We start from the raw sequence: 15,128 nt of genomic DNA on the forward strand, positions 1-15,128 counted from the left end.
GCTGCTTCTAATTCGGTTGACATGACTTAATTTGAATACTGTGCTCGTGCGGTACTCACACTTTATGTTTATCATAAAACATATGCCTACATGTATTTCACTGCCTTAAGTTTTTGACATATTTAACATTCACTTTTTCATTTTTGACTGCGTGTTTGTGTGTTTGATTGTGTGTGTGTTAGTATTCAGTCATTCAGTCATGTTGGAAACCACCTTTCTTCAGCAGCCAGTGACCCAACACCACACTAAATATATCAGGGACAAACATAGAGTCTGGGAAGCTTTAACTGCCTTCTAAACTACTTGAGGTCTAAAATGTCTAATCTGTGCACAGCAGCATTGAAATGTCAAAAATAGGCATGTTGGCATGACGGCTTGCAAGGATTTTCTGTATTGACGCCTGAAGCTACAACACCTGCATTATTTCATTTGAGTGGTAGTGGGAGCAAAATGAGATCACAGTGTCATTTGAAAATGAGCATAGATATTTTGAAGACATTAGGAAAGACCGGTGGGAGAAGCTTACTTCGATTTTCAGTTTTGTTTCTTGTCTCTCAGATGGCTGTTTAGCATTTCCCTCGACTTTGATTTCAGTCCGTACAGTGTTTTGAAGTGAGGGTCGGGCTTTGCATGAGAGGGTTCCTCGCTGCAGGTTCCAAGGGGAAGAGGCACTGCCTGGATTTTAGACCTGCGCTACCTAATTTTCCAATGAGGCAGCAGGAGAACCACCTCCAGGGGCGTCTTTAATTTCCAAACAATTTGAAAACCAAAGGAGAGGTATTTCTGAGCCCTGTGGTGCCGATTAGCAGCTAAGCGGTGTATCCTCATTGCTGTCTTCCTGCTGCCCCCTGAGAGCATTTCCATATATAAAGATAAAGAAGTATGCATAATATTATCTATGATACTGCATCATTACTGTGTCCCTGGCAGTCAGGATGCTCTGCTCCTGCCAGGGATCTCTTTTCTCTGTTTTGAAAGAGCTTTATTAAGAAAATGCAGATGGTTAAACACATTGCATCTTTTAGACACTGTATGTGAATCCTGTTCAAATAAAACTGCAGTTATGAAAGCTACAAATCTCAAAAATCAAAGAAAGCTCTTTTTTTTTTTTTTACTATTTCCAGGGCCCTTTTTGCATTGAAAGATGATTTGTAGAAACAGCCTTTGAACTTGATTCATTGCTGCTTATTAATGCCTTAATTAGAAATGCAATGTCATTATAGTAAAGCCTCAAGTTTTTAATTAGTCTTGAAAACCATTTGTGGCTTTTTGAAGGTTTCCAAGGTAGCCATGGCACAGCGAAAAAAATCCGATTCACATCAAATAAAAATATGATAATAATAATAATAATAATAATAATAATAATGATAACATTTTTATGTAGCACCTTTAAAAACAGAGTTTACAAAGTGAACTGCGTTACTATACAGGCGTTGGTACACTTGGCTTTTAAAGGGCAGGGAGATGACACTGGTTGGTTGAATTCGTGGTACACAAAATCACATCTATGATTAATTAAGGGACTAAAAACAACCGCTTTGTCTCTATGCCGTTCTTTGCACCCAGATTATTGACCGTTTAACAAGCAAGGGTGTTCTTGAACCCCCCTGAATGCACTTGTGCCGTGCACTTTATAACATGCCCTATAAATGGTTAAAACAGGGCACTCAGTCTTATTTTGCAGTTAAGTAAGTAAGTAAAGTTTATTTTGTACAGCACCTTTCACAGAGCAAGGTCACTCAGTGCTTCACAGGAATAAAATTTAATTTGTAAGATGACAAAGAAAAAGGTAGCAGGTTTTATAAACCGAAATGTCATCTCATGCCAGGTGTTTTCATTTGTCCATTGTGTTTCATTGAATCTCTGAGGACAAACAGAATGGGATTCTTGTTATCAGGCTAGGAGGGTTGTGGGTGTATGTGCCTGGTAGAAATGAGGTCTTGTAATGTTTTCTGTGGACCGCGGGAGACCTAGCTCGTCAAAGATAATGGCCTTCCTGATAATGAACAAATAGCTTCCTCTCATATTCAGCTTTCTCTCTCGACAGTAATGGAGTTAGAACCAATCAGCGTCATACACCGTTACATTACTTTACCCTTGCTGTGCGCTAAAATTGCACTCTTCTAATTCAATTTGTTCAACACTGGAATTATCTGATTGAAAGCACAAATATGTACCCTCCATTTCGCTCCATAAAGCTCTCTATTCAAACTAATGATTTCATTTTTGTTAGTTAGTGGACATACATTGCTGATAGGCTGCGGGGTTGTTTTGTGTAGCTCCCTTCAGTACTGCCAGGTGGCCTGTGGTCAAAAGCACAAAGTGATACTTTCTGTGTGTAGCAGAGAGTGTCACACACAGAGCAGTGACTGTGAGGAGCTTAAAGAAGCTGCTGCTACTCGACATGACGCCACCCTGTACAGACACTTCGGAGCTGCCTCATACCACTTCTTAAAATACAGCATATCACTCGCCTCTCACACCTGACATCATCTGTTAGGCTTGTTGGGCTTTATGGTTGATGTGCACATTTCATTTCACTTCATCCATTACACATTATACTCCTCCACTTGAGACTGATCAAAAGCTAAGGCAATAAGAAATTAATTTAGAAACGTCTGAGTGGAAGAAATCACGAGAAAAGACAAGCACTATAACTTGTGTACTTTTTGCAAGATAGCTGCAGTAAAAGTAGTTAATAATTCCTCAATTTCAGGGGTTTTAGATCATCTTATTCATCACTTTAAGTGTGGCTTCAATTAAAGAATAAAAAAAAGAGCAAATTCTGCTCCATAATAATAACAAAAAAGCTTTTCTTTGCAAGTGTGTGAATCCAAGAATCTTTGTGATTCATTGCTTCACTTCTAATGGCATCTGGCAGAGATGTGGCTCATTGTCATGCAACCCATGGTGCTATCAGCCTGTGGTCTGCATGCAGTGCTCATTGATGTGAGCTACACCAAGCCTCTACTGGGGAGAGGATGAAAATGAAAAACACTGTTGGCAATATTTCAACAGAACAAAAACAGTGAAATAGTATGTGCCTTTCAAGTTACCCGAGTTATGGATGAAACATACAGTTCAGAAATGTACATGAAATAGCTTTCTGTATCAGCAGTTATGTAGGAGAGAGTCAATAAAACAGGAGGAGATGACGAGCGGCTGTCGTAATTCACTTTTATTGCAGATTTAATAAGATATGTTGTTGTTGTAAAATTGTGGTTCTGATGGCAGAGCGGATAATTAGCAGTGGCTAATTGCTGCAGATGTCTAAGATGACTGATTTATTTTACAGAACCACAGATGCAAACATTTGCATTGCAATTGATGTCTGGTGAAAATTAGCATTAACTTTGAAACAATTGTTATTTCTTTCATTAAACAAAGAATCACGTGTGGAAATATTGCCGTCATAATTAACAGTTGCAAAGATAAATGCTCTTTTATGCTGATTTTTTTTAAAAAAATGTCTTAATTATCAACCATCATATTAACACTCCATATTTCAAATATTTGTTTTTTAAAGTGCATTGTTATATTGTGTTCTGTTCTGTGACTGTTCTTTATTTATCAGAGGAGGGGGATGGATGGGGTGTAACTTGTTTTTAAATCTTAAAATATTTTTTTTAACCTCCCTGAGTGACTGGGGGAAATACATGACCATTCCTCCACCATAAATAACCATATTTTTTTTATATTCACACAAAATGTAGGTATTGAAGTCAATGCAATGAGCGAACAGCACAGGAATGAGAGTTCTCACCAAAAAAAGTTCATTTCTTAAGCAAAATGCAGATCAGCTTTAATTTTTACTGTTGCTATGCATACAGGAGCGCAGAATTTCATGGTTGTTTTTTTACAGGCTCTCATTAGTGCAAACACTTTCTCTTTGGCAAAATTTTAATGAGACATGTAGAATAACGTGATTATAATAAAACATAACTATTTTAAATGAAAAATTTGATCGTGATGGAAACTATCATGGGCATGATATGTTCAAGCAAAATTCTGACAATAATGTCTGCGTCTGCAGTTTCTAGCTACGATAAATTATGTGATTTTGGTAATTATTAAAGAAAACATGCCTTTTAAACCAGCCTGCAGTTTTGGGGTTCACATAGTATTTAAAATAAATGCAAAGTGCAACCATTTAAAGTTGTATCTTCCTCCCTTAAGCTGAAATAAAATACATACTTGTATGTCTCTCCCCAGTGCGTAAATATGATTTGACATGCTGTCCCTGCTTTGCCCCACCCCTATTCCCTCTCATAAATAACAAACAGTCCCTTATTGGAGATATAGAGCTATCATTAGGCTTTGACATTATGTCATTATAATCCCCTGATTGCCTCTGACATAAAACCATATTTGTTTACAGTATCGGCATCACAAACTATGTCAGGCAGAAGTGTCAGTCAGCTTTTGTGAATGTGACATTTCCTTTGTTTCCTCGGGAATCTAATTAAACGTTGTAATGCAAACAGCTCAGAGGCTTCTCCTCTGGGCTTCTCTCTTATTTAATCAGGCACTGTGACAAAGAGCTCACATATTTACAGCCACAGTCTGGGTGGGTAGTTGTGAGAGGAGGGAGGTTTACAAATTGACACTAAGGCTCTCGACCAAACACTTGTGTTGGTTGGCATTGAGTCAACTCGTGAGGGAGCAGCCAGGGGTTTAGTGCCTTGCTTAAGGACATTGTTTCTGTATTTATTGTATATTATTCTTGTTTTGCAAATTATTGTTTTTTGTTGTTTTTCTGAGCAACATCCCACGGTCTGTATTTATGATTTAAATTACAAACCAGTTCCTTGTTCCCAAAGTTGAACCAATAACCAGTATAGAATGTCATTTCCAGTAATGGTCATGCAGTAGCACGTTTTTTGTTTTGGCTCCTCACTCCAGCACACTGAGCTACAAAATTAAGCGACGACTGTGTGGCTACAGTGACAACTTAATGGGTCGACATGTCTTTAAACAACAGTTCATACGATATTTATGCATACAATACTTTGTATGAATGAATTAACATCCCATGAATGACGTTACGTAGTAAACATAAAGTTACGTGATTAGGTTTGGGCAAGGGAAGTGATATAGTTTAGGGTTTAGGAGAAGACAAATGGTGATGAATGGACTTTAAAATAACTCAGAGTTCACACGGTTTCTACAAACTACACAGACAATGCTTCCTAATAAGATAAATGTATTGTTGGTTTTGCTCTTTTTTGTGATTTGTTGAAAATAAGACAAGAAACAAAACTATCTTGCGATGTTCCATCCTGTGTGTATGTGTTTTATCGTTTTGTTTCAATTTTCTCTCTGCTTTATACGTTTTATTAGCGCTAACGCTCTTTTGGCTTTCTTACCTTTTTTCTCTACTTTATTATAATTACAATGTGTTGACAGCTTGAAGACTTATACAGCACACTAATTTACCTGTTCATTCTGAATAGAGCCTGAGATGTAGAGAGGTAGAGGGAGAGAAAAAAGAGAGAGAGCATTAAATATCTCCTTTCCCTCTACCCTCACCGCATGACTTAACTCTGCTATGGATCACAGACGACCGGCTCTGAGCAGAATAAAGCAGGGTCGTCATGAAAAGAACATGAGACCTCGAAACACTGACACAAGTGTGCAGATTCTTCTTTTTTTCACATAATGCTTTCTTGCTCTTGACTTTCATTAAGATAAAAATGATTGTGACTTCCATTACTCTAATGCTGGCAGGGCAACACCAGGATCATATTAATCACCTTGCACCCTGCGAGAATTTAAGTCAGTCACTACTTAGCACCCAACCAGTGTCTTTACTAAAATAAAATCATCGTTCACTGGACATTTTTCCAACTTGTGTCTGTAACGAAATATTTCTTTCACACTCTCCATTTGTCTTAGCTTTTATCAGTTTCTCACCTTTATAACTGATATTTTTTAAATCTGTTATTTTAACCCATACTCAAAGGGCCATCTCTGGATTCATTCATTTTAGATAACTTCTGCCTAAAATCTGAACTTCCTGGCTAAGATCTGGTTGCAAAAATAAGTCTGATCACATAGAAGTCAATAAGAAAATGTCCCCACTTCTCATTGGACTAATGACTAACATTTGACTTGTTACTTTCAATACATCGTGAGGTTAATTTTGTAAATTATGGTACCACGTATAGTAAAACAAACAATAAAGTAATGTGTGCTCCAGGGTGTGTCTACCTTGTGACTGACGAGTTGTTTCCACAGTGTTGTTCCTCTGTATTCTCAGTCAGATCCACAGCACAACCCTCTGATGGCCAAACTGTAGTCCACAAGCCTATGGGTTACACCATGGTGGCAACATCCACTCTTTTATACAGTCTATGATTCCAGTCCCAAACACCAACAAAGATATCCACACACTGAGATTCAAATCCTGTGCAGAAAACTGGGTCTTACCTTTGATAACAAACTTAATTTCAACCAACGCGTTAAGTCAGTCATTCAGCTGTGTTTTATGCATCTTTGTAATATCTTGAAGATATTTTATTTTCTCTGCTGAGAATCTAGAAACTGTCATCCATTTTTACATTACTTCTCGCTTAGACTACTTTTATCTCAACCTGTCCACACTTAAACTCATTCAAAATGCTGTAGCGAAACAACAAAATCCAATAGAATAGTCCGGATTATCAATTTTAGCATCTCTACACTGGTTACTTGTTCATTTTAGAGCTGATTCTGAAAATGTAATGATTACTTTTAAAGCACATTTGGGGTTGGCTCCTGATTATATCACTGACTTACCAATGCCTCATGAGCCTGAATGCAGCTTGAGACCCTCTGGCAGGAGGTCTGTTGATAATTCCTGGGTCAAAGCTAAAAACCAGAGGAGGCCGAACCTTCGGTGCCATGGCCTCACGACTCTGGAACGACCTGAGATCAGGCAGGCTTTGTGTCTTCTTTCAAATCTCTTAAAAATGCACTTGGGTTTTCAGAATTATGTCTCTGTTGCCTTTTCTCACTTATACTTCCATTTTAATTAATTTGTTTTTACTGTGTTTTAATTATTCATTCTATTTATTTATTATTTGTCTGGTAATTTTTTCAATTCTTTTGTGTTTGTAAAGCTCTTTCTAACTTGTTTTTTGAAAGTGTTACATTTTTAAAAAATGAATTATATTAATTTACATTTTAAATGAACAGGAGAACAGGGGTACAGGATCATGTTTTGAATTTTAGTTCAGCGAGGTTTGGCAGGAGCAGGAATTTCGGAGTGTCTCTTTAAAACAGGTGGTCTATGGCAATGCAGGTATGAGTTACACATGCTGAGGATGAACAGGGTTATGCAGATGCCTGGCAGACATGTCTGGTCTCCAAGCACTGACACTACCAGAGTCAGGCTGGCGCCACTGTCTCCAGCTGGGCCAAACAAGATGAGCTGGCTCCTCCACACTCTGAGGTGTCTCTTGGCATATTTACGACCCCCTTAACCCTTCTCTCCTCAACAAATAGCATTACATCACTGACCCCATTTCAGACCAACAGCAAAGCACAGCGCACAGCCAACACATTTCACCAGCAATTACAGTCACTTGAGTCCGCACCTATCCGACATCCCCTTCACACTGTTGAGAGTTTCACAGAAGCAGTGAATAATGAGAGATTCTCAAAGTATTTGTTGTGAATTTGTATGTGCATAATTTGGCATATAATGACAGGCGGTAACAGCTGCTGGAGTATGCAATGCACTCTGATGGAAGCTGTGATGATGAAACTGGGCTGACCTGATTTATTAGTACACAACCGTCTGCAGAGGAGTCACAGGAAGTATTTCCATATGAATTTTCTTGGGACTTGACATGGGAGGCACGAAGGCCTTGCTCTCTAAAAAAAAACAGACCCCAGGCCCATCTTTTGCAAGTGGGCGGAGGGTCTAAAATAAAATCAGCTGTCACTGTCTGCTTGTTGGACAGAAGTTAACACATAGTACTGGAGCTGGTCTCCAACGCTGACTGGGATTTGCTTTTGGCTTGGAACAACCCTGCAAGCCGGCGGTACAGCGGCCTCCCAGTGGGATTTTTACGTGCTGAGTTCATATTTTTATATTTTTTGATATCCACCTTGCCTGGTAGGTGATGAGCGCTCTGAGAGCTGTGTTTGAGTGGAGTGGAATTTTGTAAAAATATGTGAATGATTTAAGCTTTTTTTACATTATGTTTTTATGTGCAAAAAATGTGATACATTATAATATCTCCTTTTAATACTGGCAGAGAAAAACATGAAAGGCTGGGCACTGAATTTGTGATTGTACTAGAAAATGCATTAACATTGCCCTCATGTTGAGTGCACTACTCAAAATACAGGAAGCAAATAGAAAATCTTTTGTCAGACTTGCTGGAAAATAAAATGTGACTAAAATACTAAACTAACTCTGAATGTTATCTGGAGAAGAGATTAGATTTATTCTAATTCCAAATTGATGGAGTTCTGAGCTGTGTGTACCAAGGCCAGTACCTCTAGGTGTTGCGTCGCTCTACTTCCTCATCGCCAGGCAAGCCATGAGATGATTAATACTGCAGAGTAATTATAAATAAAGGCACAAGCACAAGGTTATCAATGCAGGCCGTCTAAAAGCATTTGGAATGGAAAGCCTTGACCTACCAGCTTTCCTCTATATTTCACTGAGAAACACAACCCTTCATGGTTAAGTTTAAAATAGGCTTGATTTATTTTTGCAAGTACATGGCGCCTAGATTACTTCACTTTCTTGTTATTTGAGCTCTCAGCCTGACCTGACGTGTCATTAGATAGCTTAAGACTGTTGACAGATTTTTTTTGGCTAAGAATTTTAAGTTCTTACCACAATAATTTCCAAATCTGTGCCATCAAGACGTTAACTTAAAAACAATGCAGTGCAGAATATTGCACTCATAAAGTTAGTCTGTGAAAATCAAAATCTGTCCTTAAATATGTTTTGTAAATAACTTGAATTCTCTCATTTTAAGAGTTGTGTAATACATTCCTTATCTGTTTTAATTGGCTGACTGATTTACAGAAAGGCTAAAATAGATCATCCTTAGGAATTTGCAAGCTATAAATCCCACATGGCAAAATAAATATGCCAAAGGAAAGCAGCTAACAACGCAATGCAATACAAGTGCAATGCACCAAAATGTCTTTCTGCCATGAAATTTAAATAACCTCAATGATGGGTTACAATTTCAGGTTCATGAGCCCACTATTCAGCTTACTTCTAAATAGCTTATCACTCTTAGCCATCAGTAACTCAAAGAACTGATTAAAAGAAATTTGGTGTTTTGATCTGATTTGGCATTTCATTCATTCTATGCTTTATTGAGTTTTTGAAAAATGATATGCAGTGATGAAACCTGTCCTTTGCTGTCAGGGATGATATTAAAGATGTGAAATATCATCTCACGTTGCCTGTCTGGCAGCTTTGCTGACATTATTCTTGATATTACAATGAGCTGGATAACACATGGCTTCAAGTAGTGCTAATACACCACAGAGGGGAAGAGCTGAGATAAAGCTTTTCTTTATGCTTTTATTCTTCAGAGTAATGGATAGTCGCTGTACTTTTTTCAAATGTCAAAACAGTCTGTATTCATATTTTATTCTCTTATTTGCATCAGCACATTTATATCCATAAGGGAACTGAGGTGTGAATACTTTGAATTTGCAAACACAGACAAAAAATGATGTGTCAGCAACTGGCCGGATATAGAGTCTGTCTGTTAACAGAAGAGTTAATAATCACCCTGACTGTCTTTAACAGCAGATCGCAACACCCTGCAGGTTAACTGTAATGCTCCTTTTGTTTCTGGACCTTTTAGTTGATGCAGTTTCAGACATTAAGTCTAATTATGCCTCACATGAAAACAATGGATAATCCTCTTAATGCCATAATACTTGCTGATTGGGAGTCTCTTCCTAAAAACTTCATGTGATCTAAGTGACAATTTCAAGGGCCCATCAAACCATTGGGGTACACTTTTAAAAAATGATTATTTTCGACAAAACAAATCAGCTCAGTTTGACTGTCTCTAAATGCTTCCACTTAGGGCCCCGACACACCAAATTGGCCAGCTGTTAGTCAATGTCAGGCTGTCAGTGAGTGATTGTCGCTCTAGTGTTTGCAGAGTGGCACTAGTCATGCCTTGTCAAATTTCTTTCAGCCAGTTCAACATACTGAATTAGCATCAGTGAATGAAATCGCTCTGATTGGCAGTTCAGGTCAGTACACAAGAGGAGAAATAGAAGTAAGGATGACAGACAAACAATTAAAGTCAAGAGGGCTTGAGATTGAAACAAACTTGTTATATTAGCTAAGATTTTTTTTCACCATTGAGCTCTTTAACAGAATTGGTTCATAATTGCTTGTGTTAACGGTCGTATGGTAAATATCCTTTGAAATATCCTTCGATTTGTGTTGTAAATGTGCAAATTGGCTAAGTAGCATCTTGAATTGGTCCTGTCGGGTTTTTGCTTTCACTTTTTAAATGACTTGTGGAGTGCTCCACGGATGACGTTTTCTTGTGGGACGAGCCAGAAGTTAGCAATTCACTGGTTCCCTCACCAAAAAGCGTATGTGATTTTTCCATAGGATTTTATATTATTGCAGAAAATTAAGCTCTGTGGCAAACAAATATTTCTGGAGCTAATATGTTTTGTTTAGCAAGATCATCTTCACTAATGAACACCATTTTAGTAGTTTTTGAGACTAAATCCCGTTGCAAAGTAAAAACCAAATGTTGGATCAGAAATAAACTACACCAAGGTCACATGACTCAACATCCCTACCATAACAAGGCTGTAAAGCTGTGATTAGCATGATATTCTGATGTCTCATTCAGCTTGTTTTTAGCAACCATCTTTTAAGACTCATTAAGTGTCTCTTTACAAGTGAGGTATTTACTGACATATTTTATGTTGTAGAACAAACCATCAAAGTCTCTTAAGGTACACAGACCTTATCTGAGATAAGTTGTTAAGTTGTTAAGTTATCTGAGTTGGCCTTTTTCTTTGGGGTGTGTTCATGTTCAAATTTTACAGGAAACATTTGACGACGCAACAGTCAGCATTTGTTGCACCTGTTTTTTTTTTTATGTCAGTTTGGTGTGTCTGCACCTTTAAGGGAGGGATGGACCAAACTCACCTTACATCATGATAAAATAACTGCCACTCTGGGCACTTGGACGGTCATATATAATTTTACATGCTGTACATCCTGTAGGTAACTGAATATCAGTAGACAAATGAGTAATTGCTTTCATTAGTGTCCTGGTAGAGTTTTTGAAACGACTCACTAGGCATCATTCACAGGAGCACCACCTGCACTGTGGTAGCATCTTTAAACCATTACAGTGGCTCAAATTTAGCAGTCTTAGTCAATATTTTTCCCAACTGAAAAATATCACAAATTTTACTCAAAAATGTTTAAGTTAAGTTTTTAACGACAGACTGTTGCTGCTGCGTACATTAATTTGTTACTAAGCCACAAATGTAGGATAATCACCATATGAGCCATGATATTTGCAACATACTTGAACATCCTAAACTGAGGTTATATTCTCTGTATTCACTAATGATCTGGCTTTAAAAACAAGACGACAGCACAAACATAAAGGGATCTGACACCTGTAGCAGTGCGTTGATTGCATACGTTTAAAAAATCAAATATGGTGTGCTAACTCTTAATGTTACCTAATAACATGTGAGAAGCATTTTATTGTATAATTTATTAGTTGTTTGTGCCGTAGCTGCTGGCAGCGCAGGCTGAACCAGGGCAGGACTTCCTGAAAGAGACATATACCAGAGGAACCGGATTCACTCTGTGGACTCAGAGGTCATCCCACTGACCAACTTTGAGGCCGTGTACCAACCAGCTGTCTCCAAGCGAGCAGACAACACCATCCCCAGCGGGGTACTTAAGTTTGTGTGCATGGATATGTATTGTTTCTCATACAGCGTGAAGCTACAGTACCTGCCAGAGCTGCCTGCACTGAAACATTTCTGTAATTAAGAGCCATCTTTCTATGGTCATTATATTGGTTTGTTTGCTTTCCTGTTGTACAGATTAGTCTTAAGCTGCTGCAGGGCATTCAGGGCACAGTAGCTGGTATTGTCACCATTATTGTTGGTGTTGTCATGCAGTATTATTGGAGGTGATGACAGTTTTGCAGCTGGGGAAAGGGGTCAGCAGTCTTACATATACATATAAATAGAGGGGAAACATGAGACTCCCTCACCGGGCAGAATATAGAAGACTGTTGCAGAAAACATAAATATTGTTGGCTTTACTTTGAAAGAGCTCTGGCGATTTTCTGTTTGCGTATGTGACAGCAGCCCTGTCTTCTAGATATTGTGTTTATATATGTACTGTATATATATTTAACTAATTTAAAACACCAAATACGTTTTGAGAAAACTATAATACTGAGCAAATAACATTTTCTATTAACTTAAAGAGGAAATGCAGCTGATTAATGCACCTAGCAAGTCAAAATGTTTATACTGACCATATCAGTCAAATGTTCACAAAGTATTTCAGTTATCAGCAAAATGTTTACTGACCACCAAATAGACCATCTTGCAATGTGGTATCCAGTTGTCCAGTTATCCATCAACTGATGAGATTTTGGTAGCCGTAGATCAAAGGTAGAGGTCACTGTGATCTTGTCTGTCTCATTTTATGAATGCAATATCTCCAGAAAATGTCGAGAGACTTTCTTCAAATTTAGCACAAACGTCCTCTCGGACTTAAGAATGAAAAGATTCGATTATGGTGCCCAAAAGTCACTGTCGACTTGCATCCATCTCATTCTCATGAGAACAATATTTCAATATAGTTCTGCCGTCAAGGTGCTGCACTAAGTAACCTTGCCATCCTTTTCAACCCCTCCTTCAAAGCCTATGAGGTACTTGAATGTAGCGTTTATTACCTGAAATATGTGTCTCTGATCATAATTCAGGCAGCGATTACGTTGCCACAACAACGTACTTAAGAAAGCAGTTTAGTAACATTTAAACAGTTTCTCGGCGACAGGGTTGGTGAAAGCACACACACCACACAAAGCATGTGCTGCAGCACGTTTGATGGCGTGCACACCAGACAGAATAGCCTTATTAAGCATCAGTTTGATTTCAGGTCATGTAGAAGTGGAGGCAGCTAATGATAATTCCTGCTTCATTAGGTCATGGAGGAGTCGGAGGTCTGTTCCCTGCCTGGGGGACTTGCCAGTGTGAGGAAACAATTTGAGACCCAGCAAACTGCAACATCACACAATGTAACCCAGTTCCATTTCCATCACAGAACTGTGCAGGTACACATGTAGAACACTGTATGTATTCATTTATGAGGCCGAGAGCATGACAGAAATGACTGTGGTCAAATGACGGGTAACATTTCTTCTGACCTGAGCGTGTTTCCATTTAGCTTCAGAATGGCATGGCTGTATGGAGAGATTTGCAAGTAACATAGATGAATTAAGGCTGTGAATATTAACTGAGGCTGTTATTGCATCTTGTTGCACCAATACCAAAGTGTGTAGCAAAGTGTGTGGGTTTATGTTACAGACATTACTTGACATTTCTAACAGCTGCTTGAGGGCACGTTAATAACACTTATATTGTAGCTGTATTTGGTAGACAGAAACTTCACAACACAGTGGAAAAGATTGTCTCATTTCTTGTTTTGCCACGGTACAGTGTGAGTGAACAGCTTGACACATTCTTTGTCATCTTGCTTCCATCTGTGATTAGTCATTTCAAACTGCAGTGAGCAATCTGGTCTAGCATCTTCTCTGCATGGTATTCAGTTGTGTTCTATTAAGCTTTGGCTTGTGGAGTAAACTCACATCTGTGACTATGGCAAGGGGAACAACACGCTGAAGTGAGACTGACAGATTTATCAGTGTTTTTGTTTGTTTTTTTCACTGTTTGACAACCGCTGTCCTCATCTTCACAGGAAATGTCCAACTCTGAGGTGACGATGTCATGCAGCAGCAGGCAGGTCGTCCCAGGCAGTCAGCAGCTAAATTTCAACCAAGAAACGATGGTATTGAACTTCTTCTGTCTCTGTCACTTCCTGCAGGCTTTTCTAATGAGCTAAACACTTTGATTGCCTTGTTGGGTACAAAATGTTACTGATTGCAATCAATCACATTCGTGTAATGAATGTTTGTTCGGCATTCTGTGCAAGTTTGGGAGGGATTAAAACATTACATGTGAAATGTGTAGAATCCATAGGAAAAATATCAATTTCTGCATTTCACTTTTTTTTTATCATTAATATTTTTTTTTCTCATTTAAAATATCTAGGTGTCATACAGCGGAAATAACTTGGCATCCAGTTATGAAAACCATCAAAATGAAACAGGTTGGTATGTTGTTTAGATATTTTTATTCTCTGCCGTATACGCTGTCACTGCCTGACTAATTTAAGGCCTGCCTTTATACTGCGTCTGTGCTGACTTTTAGAAGAGGAGTTTCCCCGCTACACTACAAAAGAACTGAGAGATCGCTTTGAAAAAACAATAGAAGAGGCTGCTCCACAGAAACCAATTAAGGTAAACATTTTCATTTCACTTGAGTCAGTCAAAAAGTATTGAAAACGTAACCGGACAGAAATATTCTGTCCGGTTACGTTTTCAATACTTTAGGGTTAGTTTTATCTGAGATTTTAAATAAAGTGTTTTAATTAAAGTTTCAATCCTTAAGATTTTATTTCTTGTTGATTTGACATCACCTGTGGTTAGTGGTAGAAACTGCAAGTTTGATTAATGTTGCAGTAAACACTATTCAATCACTTCTTTCATTATCAATAACTAACCAATTTTTGGTGACAGTGAAGTCAAACAAACTCGCATTAAATGTCTAAAGATGACTAGACCAACGTTATATATTTTGTTGAGTTGTATACTTAACCCTAAACATTTCCACCATTGTTTAAACCCAGAGAAATCTGTAGTGTTAACTAAAGACGCAGCCTGTGTCATTTGTTTGCCTGCTGTGTCAAACAGCGTCTGAGAAACACTGATTTTTAACGTGAAACTGCTTTATTCAGCGCTTTTACCAGTTGACTTCACCTGGTCCATTGGTTTTGGAGAGACTTCTGTGGATAGTTTTCCTCCTGG

General features: G+C 38.2%; 1 protein-coding gene across 2 annotated transcripts in view; it reads left to right on the forward strand.

Moving 5' to 3' along the window:
• Positions 1–15,128, forward strand: part of xirp2b (xin actin binding repeat containing 2b) — a 40,569-nt gene that overhangs the window by 13,097 nt on the left and 12,344 nt on the right. Inside the window, exons 1-6 of one of the 2 annotated variants that reach the window (XM_042495135.2) lie at positions 7,958–8,101; positions 11,754–11,917; positions 13,188–13,316; positions 13,961–14,050; positions 14,314–14,371; positions 14,473–14,561. In XM_042495135.2, the coding sequence (XP_042351069.2) occupies positions 13,191–13,316; positions 13,961–14,050; positions 14,314–14,371; positions 14,473–14,561 (363 nt within the window). In that variant the 5' untranslated portion in view covers positions 7,958–8,101; positions 11,754–11,917; positions 13,188–13,190. Of the gene's footprint in view, positions 1–7,957; positions 8,102–11,753; positions 11,918–13,187; positions 13,317–13,960; positions 14,051–14,313; positions 14,372–14,472; positions 14,562–15,128 lie in introns of those variants that run through there. The other variant, XM_088083225.1, reaches the window with a different exon arrangement.

The sequence above is a fragment of the Plectropomus leopardus genome, chromosome 10, assembly GCF_026936395.1.
Source record: "Plectropomus leopardus strain MGB_pleo_1.0 chromosome 10, ASM2693639v1, whole genome shotgun sequence".
Classification (NCBI taxonomy): Eukaryota; Metazoa; Chordata; class Actinopteri; order Perciformes; family Serranidae; genus Plectropomus; species Plectropomus leopardus.